At 32.5% G+C, this 11,457-nt stretch overlaps 1 protein-coding gene across 1 annotated transcript; it reads right to left on the bottom strand.

Moving 5' to 3' along the window:
• Positions 1-246: 246 nt before the first annotated feature.
• On the bottom strand, positions 247-11,456 carry LOC134706572 (elongation factor 1-beta-like). Its single transcript, XM_063565615.1, has 6 exons — positions 11,305-11,456; positions 9,321-9,446; positions 7,583-7,752; positions 6,825-6,950; positions 983-1,050; positions 247-431 (listed from the first exon to the last, which is right to left on the bottom strand). Exons 1-6 carry the CDS (start codon positions 11,382-11,384, stop codon positions 345-347), a joined length of 657 nt encoding a protein of 218 aa, XP_063421685.1. The 5' UTR covers positions 11,385-11,456; the 3' UTR covers positions 247-344.
• Position 11,457: the final 1 nt, after the last annotated feature.

The following is an 11,457-nucleotide window of genomic DNA, read 5'->3' as shown; positions in this document are numbered from 1 at the left end:
AGATTCATATTATTTGGTTGAGGCAAATATAAGTTAGAGAATAGAAACAAATTTGGGATGTGCAGATGTACCTTCAGACAGACAAGGGTAAGACTTAATGCCCTCTTGGCTACAGTGGGATGTAAATATGCTTAAAATAAAACTGACTTAAGAGATATAACAAGAGACATTATGGTGTATTTCAAGACGATTTGCTGTGTTGTAACATTAAATCACACTTACAATCATAAAATAAACATAAAAACATTTTGGTGTTTACAATTTTTTTAATTTCTCACTCCTCACATTGATCTAGCACTGACTGGTGGTAATAATTTATGAAGTTATGTCCTTTCACATTAAGTTTAAATCTTATTAAATGCTGCAATGTCAACAGATTGTACATAGTCTTCAAAAGCTGTTATTGCTTCTTCAAGGAAATCTGTACCAACCTGTAAAATAAACATATACTATTACAGAGCCTCAATCAAGTGAAACAATAAGTAAAACAGCCAACTGACTTCTTTCGAGACAATAAATAAGAGTCATAACTGACTTCTTTTGATACAATAGCTACATAATCCACCATTTCCAAACATTCTATAGTTATTGTTGACAAGCAGTTTGAGGTGTTCAAAATTTGTCAAATAAAACTTAAAGGGTGAAAAATTATCTATTATCATATTCCTTAGAGGTGATTGTGTTTCTCTTCATACATAGTTTTTTTTCCAAATTTTAACACCTTAAAAAAATCAACTTTTATTCTTGCAGAGCAGTGTTTATGTCTGCAATTCAGAGGTTAATTGTCTTATTGGCAATTATATCATATCTTCTTATTTTTATATTTCAAGTTTCTACAGGATAAGTGGGCCAAAATAATAGTAGATTCATAGACTTTTACATATGCATTCTAACTGACAACTATCTTCACAACTTGGTTGCATGGGATAAAAATTATAATTTTCAAATGCAAGTAAGAGTCTGATTTAGCTCAGAGACTTACTTTGTCATCTTCAACCACACATCCTATCTGTAATTTTTTTATTCCATATCCTACAGGAACCAGTTTAGCTGAAACAGAAAATAAAACATCATCCAATATTATCATATAAAGATACAACAGCTATGTCTTTGATCTGAAATACAACGCACTGTTCACTGCTATTGTAATACCCCAAAAGCCTACTGAATAATTACAGTAAAACACAATCATGCAATGGTATTTGACCTTCACAAAATCATTTATATCGAAAACTTTCCTAAAAAAAGGTTTTAAATCTATTTAATTTTCCTATTTCAGATACATAAAATTTATCTGGTTCTTATGTAAAGGATTTTGTTTCAAGTTTGCAAACCCAGTGTTCTCCCAAGGGCCTTTTAGCATCATGGTAATGTGATGCTATCTGAAGTGGTTTTTCTATAGATTATGTTATGGATGTGATGCTATAATTTTAGAAACAAGATGGTATTTCTATTTACCAAGATGCTAAGCAAAACATTTGGGGAGAACACTGTAAACCATCTCATTGAAAAGATATGAATAGAAGAAGATGCTGTGTATGTGTTACTGAAACAAGATTTAAACTTGACAAATAAAGGACTATCACGTCTCCCATCAGAATTTAGATGTCATATGTGAGTATTTCTTCAGGGTTTTTAGCTATATGATTTGTTATAGGAGGAACGAAGATATAAGCTATACCTCAGCATATATCCCAGAATTCCTTTCTTTATCTTAGAAAGTCTTTTAATGAAATAAGCAATAACTAATACTGATTCATTCTTCATAAGACCTTCTTGTATAAACAATGTTAACAATACACCTGAGTAAAATGTCTACTTACATGTACCCCATATAAGACCATCTGTTTCAACAGTGCATACTAATTTACTTACATATACCCAATATACATGATATATAAGACCATCTGTTTCAACAGTCCGTACTATGTTTACTTACAAGTTTCCAATATAAGACCATCTGTTTCAACAGTTCATATTATGTCTACTTACATGTACCCCATATAAGACCATCAGTTTCAACAGTTCATACTATGTCTACTTACATGTACCCTATATAAGACCATCTGTTTCAACAGTCGGTACTATGTCTACTTACATGTACCCCATATAAGACCATCTGTTTCAACAGTCCGTACTATGTCTACTTACATGTACCCCATATAAGACCATCTGTTTCAACAGTCCATACTATGTCTACTTACATGTACCCCCATATAAGACCATCTGTTTCAACAGTCCATACTATGTCTACTTACATGTACCCCATATAAGACCATCAGTTTCAACAGTTCATACTATGTCTACTTACATGTACCCCATATAAGACCATCTGTTTCAACAGTCCGTACTATGTCTACTTACATGTACCCCATATAAGACCATCTGTTTCAACAGTCCATACTATATAGATATAGGAAGATGTGGTGTGTGTGCCAATGAGACAACTCTCCATCCAAATAACAATTTAAAAATTAAACCATTATAGGTTAAAGTACGGCCTTCAACACGGAGCCTTGGCTCACACCGAACAACAAGCTATAAAGGGCCCCAAAATTACTAGTGTAAAACCATTCAAACGGGAAAACCAACGGTCTAATCTATATAAACAAAACGAGAAACACGTATATATTACATAAACAAACGACAACTACTGTACATCAGATTCCTGACTTAGGACAGGTGCACTTACATGTACCCCATATAAGACCATCAGTTTCAACAGTCCGTACTATGCCTACTTACATGAACCCCATATAAGACCATCTGTTTCAACAGTCCGTACTATGTCTACTTACATGTACCCCATATAAGACCATCAGTTTCAACAGTTCGTACTATGTCTACTTACAGTACAGGTAGGGACTTATTTTTATGGAAGCCTTAATCCGTCTAGATGTCAGACTGGTCGGACAGTTGTCCCAGAGTAATAAACACCTGCTGTGCAATATCCAAGTGGAAGGTCGTAAATCAATCTGTACCAGCTTGATTAGAATTAAATTTTACCTGTACATATATATTTGTATTTATGGAGAAGAGATAAATGTAAAATATTGTTTTGTATTCAAAGAGAAAGAATTGAAATTAAAATTAAATATAAGAATTTAAATTAAAAATTGAATATTTAGAATTAAAATTAAAATTGAATATCATGAATGTGGGATTTTTTTTTATAATTTGAAAATGAAATAAATACGATTTTTAACAATATATTGTGTTGCCAATTATTATAATAGTTTTGTGCCAATAAACTATTTTGTATTTGCATTTGTATTTGTAAACCGAAAATATTTCATCTAATTCAAAATAATAAGCCTAATAACAACCAAGACTGTTTTCAATCGAAGTTGAACTCAAATTGTTGAGACATCAATCCCGTAAATTATACGAGTTTTCATTGATGGTTATATTATTTCCCCCTTTTAAGGTCCTGTTCCTTTATATGTTATTATTAGAAACACAATTTTAAGTATAAGGCCAACATATCGTATTTATAAAATATGTATAAAGTTATTTTCCTTTTGATACAACTTTCCCCGTCGGAGCCTCTACATCAATTCACACCTGTCAATCATTTCTCGCAAGTAAAACATTTTGGTCAGACAGATCACTCGTGCTTTCTATTTTGACATATTTCCCGTTAATCTCTTTGAAAGTCAAACAATTGGTTTCTTTAAATACAATATTTATAACGCCGTGATCATATTTCGATTCCTATTTTTAATTTAACAAAAAATTGTTGACAATCGAAATATTGCCTTTCTATTTTCATGTCTCAGTCGACTCTTTTATGAAAATCGCCGGTGTTTTTATTATAAATATATTTTACGAATCGATACACGAAAATCAAAATTTAACCTTATATAGTTTATTGAATAAATGCACATTTATACCCCAAAGGTTAATCGTACTATTCATGATCAGCTGTCTTTACTTTTTCGTCGTACTTCTAGTCATTCTATAGCTCGCGCAGTCCGTAAGAATTTTTAAATCGATGTTGTCCGAAGTTTTAAGGAGTTCTCCAAAGTAGAATATTTAAATGGGAATCCGGGAAATGACTGATAAAAATAAAATAAAAATAGTTAAAGAAGACTAAATCTTGTTTTGATTTTACATGTATGTAAATCGATTAAATTTCTATTCTGGTCAATCGATCAAGAGCCTCAAAACTAACGCACAATACTGTCAATCATTCCACATCAAATTTAATCATGAATGGATTTTCCCACGGTCGTTCAGTAAGGTCACCTGAGTTTACTGTTACGACATTTCCCGCCATATAAGAATCTCGTGCAGTGGACAAAATCGATCTTTAACATCTTTTAATAGCATTCAATAATATTGTGAGTGGAGTCAAGTTAAAGTTCAACCACGTGCACACGCTGTTGATCACAAATATGTGTATCATGCAATTATCTTTTCACGGCAAATTTTTCTTAACAAATTGCTGTTTAAAATATATAACATACAAGTTTCCTTTTTACATGGATTGTGCGTAAATATTAATATTACGCAATTAATTTAAGTTCGAGATTTCGGGATTAACACTTCGGGATCTGGGAATTCTTTTTTTCGCGATGTCGGGATTTTGATTTATTTAAATTCGGGACCTTGGGACTTCGTGTTTTTAAGCCCAGGATTTCGAGATCCGGACCCTATTTACCCCCTACCCCCAAATGCAGATCAATTATATAAATTTAACATAATGAACAAACACGGAAATCTTAAAATAAACTTATGTCCGGGAAGAATCAATATCTTCTTCTAGTGTTATTATTTGCGTTATATTTTATTGATACATCTCCAACTTTGAAGTTTCGGACAATAAATTGTTTACAGTAAAAAGTAAAAACTACAAAGAATCAGCAATCTACTAAATAATATACAAGTATTGCTTACTGTAATTATTTTTTTATATCTCGGAACTGACCCAACACAGACTGAATTGAATATTAAATACATATTATAGAAATATTTTGCATGTGGCCGCGTCAAACTAACCCTGGAGACAGCATTCTGCTAATGGAATTACGAGTAAAACAAAAATAACCGTAAGCTTCCAGAAATAGAATACATGTAAAAATATTAATGTTTGAAATTTTATGCAAACATATAAGAAACAGATACACAAAAAAAAAAAATAAACAACAAAGAACATAGAACAAAAATAATTTTGAGGAACAAATTAGAAAATAAATAGCAGTTGAAATATAAAAACCATAATTAAAAAAATAGGCTATTTTTATTAAAACAAAGTGTTCTCCGGTACTTCACCTGTAAAAATATTTTATGTCAAAAACGATGTAATCAATAAAGTGACTGAGAGGTTAAAATTACAGGTAACCTGATTCTGAAATCAGTGAACCGTAATTCTAGCAGCACGGATTAAGATGAAAGGACAAATATATTGCCAATCACACCTGGATTTGTTGATTGATGGCCATACTACCTACCATAAAAATGTCCGATTATTGATATCCGACTAGTCGGATTAAGACATCCATAAAAATAAGTCCCTACCCGTACTGTACATGTACCCCATATAAGACCATCTGTTTCAACAGTTCATATTATGTCTACTTACATGTACCCCATATAAGACCATCTGTTTCAACAGTCCATACTATGTCTACTTACATGTACCCAATATAAGACCATCTGTTTCAACAGTTCGTACTATGTCTACTTACATGTACCCCATATAAGACCATCTGTTTCAACAGTTCGTACTATGTCTACTTACATGTACCTCATATAAGACCATCTGTTTCAACAGTCCTTACTGATTTACTTACATGTACCCTATATACATGATATAGGACCATCTGTTTCAACAGTCCGTACTATGTCTACTTACATGTACCCCATATAGGACCATCTGTTTCAACAGTTCGTACTATGTCTACTTACATGTACCCCATATAAGACCATCTGTTTCAACAGTTCATATTGAGAGGTTCTAAGTTCAATCAAAAGCATTTCACACTAATGTGTTGCAAAGATAACAAGAAATAGTAGAAATGTATAATGGAAGGACCACATCAAGGAATTGATATAAGTTAACCAGTATATATTCTATAAATTCAGAAATTGTTAGGAGCATTAATTAAAGAATAAAAAAATATGAATTTACAGTATTTATAAAGTTGGAAAATACTATATTGTATCTGACAAACAGTTGGTGTTACTGCTGAAGTGTTTTAAACCAGCTACATTGTACATTAGATGCGGCTGGGGCTGCAGATCCATAGGAATTTATGTCTTTCTTTGTACCAGGGAAACTAAAGCAAAGAAAATCCCTATGTAGTAAAACCTAACCACATGTAAATGTTTACATTTCATTGTACCAATGGCATGACCTACTGTTTTAAGAAAGTTAATGTCACATTCTATTCACTACAGTATTTATTCAGAGCTTTGAACATTTTTGCAAAGGATAGACACAATTTTGCTAAGTAAGCATCAGTATTACTGTCACTGTATATTTTTCCATACTATGTCTACTTACATGTACCCCATATAAGACCATCTGTTTCAACAGTCCGTACTATGTCTACTTACATGTACCCCATATAAGACCATCTGTTTCAACAGTCCGTACTATGTCTACTTACATGTACCCCATATAAGACCATCTGTTTCAACAGTCCATACTATGTCTACTTACATGTACCCAATATAAGACCATCTGTTTCAACAGTCCATACTATGTCTACTTACATGTACCCCATATAAGACCATCAGTTTCAACATCCTTACTAATTTACTTACATGTACCCCATATAAGACCATCTGTTTCAACAGTCCATACTATGTCTACTTACATACTCCCCATATAAGACCATCAGTTTCAACAGTTCGTACTAATTTTTCCATGGCTGCCATATCAGTTTCATCATCCCATGGTTTCACATCTAGTACAATACTACTTTTGGCTATAAGTGCAGGTTCTACAAAAGAAATATCACAACATATTAGTTTAGAAATACAATATGTTATTGTTTAAAATATTGAATGAAAACAGAATACAAGGCATTACTTCCACGCACATTTATACATGTACAAATATAAGATGTATGGCAAAATTATGATTCATTTGTTTTTCAATGGCAAATAATCCTATATAATATTTTTTTTTTTTTATAAAGAGAAATCAGCAAATTGAAGCTTTCAAGAAAAATATCTTACAGCATAAAATTCCTTTTAAAATTTCAATAAATACATGACAACATTGATAAAATGCATGTGATGCATCATAACTTATTTCTAATGACATACTCCAGTGTGAGAGGTTCTAAGTTCAATCAAAAGCATTTCACACTTATGTGTTGCAAAGATAACAAGAAATAGTAGAAATGTATAATGGAAGGACCACATCAAGGAATTGATATAAGTTAACCAGTATATATTCTATAAATTCAGAAATTGTTAGGAGCATTTATTAAAGAATAAAAAAATATGAATTTACAGTATTTATAAAGTTGGAAAATACTATATTGTATCTGACAAACAGTTGGTGTTACTGCTGAAGTGTTTTAAACCAGCTACATTGTACATTTGACAAGTCAACTTATATTCCTACTTTTAGCTTTCTTTTCTGCGTATTGTTGGAGTCTTTTCTGTTTTTCTTTTTCTACTTCTTCTTCATCGTCTGATCCAAACAGATCAAAATCATCCTCATCAGCATCTCCATTAGATGCGGCTGGGGCTGCAGATCCATAGGAATTTATGTCTTTCTTTGTACCAGGGAAACTAAAGCAAAGAAAATCCCTATGTAGTAAAACCTAACCACATGTAAATGTTTACATTTCATTGTACCAATGGCATGACCTACTGTTTTAAGAAAGTTAATGTCACATTCTATTCACTACAGTATTTATTCAGAGCTTTGAACATTTTTGCAAAGGATAGACACAATTTTGCTAAGTAAGCATCAGTATTACTGTCACTATATTTTTTTCAAGGACCTACCAGGACAACAAGTGCAACTGTGAGCTACTGCTCACTGATTATACCCCTGCTGCAATTGGATAATGTTAATTATTGTAAAAATATGAAAGTGTTTGGTAAACAGGAAAATGTCAAGTGATGAATCTAAAAAAATATCACCCCGTAAAGTTGACATATATAAACTTTGAAATCAAAGTATGGTGTGTGTGACAGATCAGAACCTATAACTCATTGAATTGTATATTTATCTCTATTTCACCACTAAAGTCCCTAAATATTATTCAAAACATCCTTACATTTGGATTGCTTATATTTTACTACCTTCATACAGACTTAAAAAAGGATTTGTCATAGGAGGAACGAAGATATAAGCTATACCTCAGCCAATATCCCAGAATTCCTTTCTTTATCTTAGAAAGTCTTTTAATGAAATAAGCAATAACTTATACCAATTCATTCTTCATAAGACCTTCTTGTATAAACAATGTTTGTATGACTGCTTAGTAAAATGTCACCAAAAAATCGAAACCAAATCAAGCATATGATTTTGTGGTCTGACATCAATATTGTGTCCTGACCCTTAAACCAATGACGTTTGGCAAAGACTTTTATGTTCCACTGTATATTGGAAGATGTCCTAGTAAAAGGCTTGAAAATTGCCACGATTAAAAACTTTATTATGAATCTGTTGAAGGAAGAAACAGTGCCTACTCAAGTAAAGCATCATAAATTAAACGTTAACATTATTATAGAATCATAGCTATCGATTGTACTAGATCTGACATGTTTTATCTTCTTAATATTGTACTTTTGCTGTTATTACAAAACTTTACTGTTTTATGATAAAAGTATAGATGTAGTACTCATACCTGCCAACTTTTCAAAATGCCCATGGGGGTTGTTACGTGCAAGATTGCTCTTAAAGTCCTACAACCTTCAAGGGGGCCTTCAAATGTATTCTTATGTTGTTTTTTTGCTTCTTTATACCTTAATAAGCCTATAGCCACTGTAAAATTCATTGTTTTGTTTGAAGTTGTGGACAAAATTGCTCGTTCAAAATTTCAATTTGGGAGCCTACATGGGCGAAATCCCCCGCAAATAGTGTCATGACAGTTGGCATGTATGAGTACTGGTAAGTACATGTTTACAGAAGAGTTCATGTACATGGGTTTGATGGCTCTCCAAAACAAATAATTATATAAGAAAAGTCAACAGAAGTATGTATTATAAAAACTAACTAAAGACACAAAATGAAATATAGTAATAATACTTGTCAAAACTTTTTTTAAGCTATATCTGCCTTATAAAAGTTTTAAGTGACAGACAGTATGTACCTCGCACTTGTACCGTAATTTCAATTAATACTTTACCTTGATTTTTCTTGGTTATTGTAGGAGTTGATTTGGTTGTACCATCTCAGAGCATTTACAAGATCTTTTGAAGGAGCTCCTGTAAGACCGGCGAAGACAACAGCATCAGCTTGTGATGCCTGGTAGCTAAAAATATAAATATACAGCTGTGTAAGTTGACATTGATTTAGCTTTTTTCTCTCAATACATATTTTGTTCAATACATGTTGTATAGGGAAAGTCACCGAGACTTAAAATGTATGCACATTGTATATCATCGAACAAGCTTTTGATGAATTTGTTAATGTATATTTGTTTAATAAACAAATGATCAATTTATGTTTATAATTGCAAAATTTTATCCCAGGGTACTTGTTGAGGGCATATGTGGAAGCACCGTTACTTGAACATTTGTGTTTGAAGTTAGTGTCTTGAGTCCTACTATCATCAGAATTATACCTCCGCTATCAAAAAATTAATGTAAACATGCTTCTTTTAACTCCTATATCTATTGAAGAAGAAATTGAATTTTTAAAGGCCATAATTTTATTAGTTTGGATATTATGAATGTCACTCTAGTGTCTCAGCACGAGTTTTTTTGGAATTTAAAGGTTGTTTAGGACTTTTTGTAAAAAAATAAACACTAGCACATCATAGAAAAGCAAGTGAGTAATCTATGTTTAAAATTTTAAAACTAAAATGTCTGTATTAAAGTCTGTGGATTTTCTATAAAAATCAAGGTTTTATTTGCCACAAAGTCCCCTTTTTCTGTGAAATGTAATGAAATAGTAAATAATAATGCTTTGCATCAAGTTTCCCCTTGGTATATGTACAAAATGGTCTATCTCTATTACTCATTATATCTGAAGTTTTGATACAAATGAAGTTTGAAAAGTTAATACAAAAATGGCTACAGAAGGGGTCATAAACCTAAAGACTGATTTACACTGGTTAACCTAGGTAAATCGGTGTAAAGGATATCATCGAACAATCCGAGTTAATATCGTCATTAAGACGTGTGTTTCAAAACTTTTCAAACACTATGTACGAATTTACATGGTTAAATATGTCAAAGTTAGGCCTATATTTACTGTCTGATGAAACCAAATATTTAGAAAAAAATTGTCACATGAAAGTCGGTCTCATTGGGGTCTAAGCGTGATACAGGATTGCTAAATATTCGTATGCGTGACACGTGAAAGTTAAAATTATTGTGCCGTGAAAATGGGAAATGAAGTCTAGCAGGACACAGGAAATTACCAAAAAAATGAGAATCGCTTACATATATAGGGTAAACGGGATACCTGAATCTGACAAAACAGTAAGCGGAATCTGGGATTAGAACCCCCATGAAAATTGGCTGATCTTTAGTTAAAACAATATTTTATTTTCAAAAGTTCAAATAAAATTGAGAATGGAAATGGGGAATGTGTCAAAGAGACAACAACCCGACCAAAAAAACAAACAAAAAAAACCAAAAAAAAACACAACAGCAGAAGGTCATCAACAGGTCTTCAATGTAGCGAGAAATTCCCGCACCCGGAGGCGTCCTTCAGCTGGCCCCTAAACAAATATATACTAGTTCAGTGATAATGAACGCCATACTAATTTCCAAATTGTACACAAGAAACTAAAATTTAAATAATACAAGACTAACAAAGGCCAGAGGCTCCTGACTTGGGACAGGCGCAAAAATGCGGCGGGGTTAAACATGTTTGTGAGATCTCAACCCTGCCCCTATACCTCTAACCAGTGTAGAAAAGTAAAAGCATAACAATACGCACATTAAAATTCAGTTCAAGAGAAGTCCGAGTCTGAATACAGTTATTCAGGATTTTATTTGGCCCTCATACAATGGATCAGTAGAAATCCGAATCACTTGTTCAGCAACCGGTCTATTGGGTTGCTGTCTCTCTGACTCACTGAATCAGACTGACACTGTGACAGTTGCATTGTTTGTTTTCTCCACATAAAAAAACGTTTTATTTCCTTGAAATACACTAACCCTTCAATGTAACTTTTGTCTGCTAAGTAAGCGTTTAAAGCCTGTTGGCCGGCTTTGGCCTTCAAATCTCCAAAACCCATGTCTTTTTTTCCACGAATATTTTTCACAACGTGGTCGCCGGTTTGTCTTGCCGAAAAGACCGGAAATATCAAA

Source organism: Mytilus trossulus, chromosome 2, assembly GCF_036588685.1.
Source record: "Mytilus trossulus isolate FHL-02 chromosome 2, PNRI_Mtr1.1.1.hap1, whole genome shotgun sequence".
NCBI lineage: Eukaryota > Metazoa > Mollusca > Bivalvia > Mytilida > Mytilidae > Mytilus > Mytilus trossulus.
This window is presented reverse-complemented; position numbering and strand designations above follow the sequence as displayed.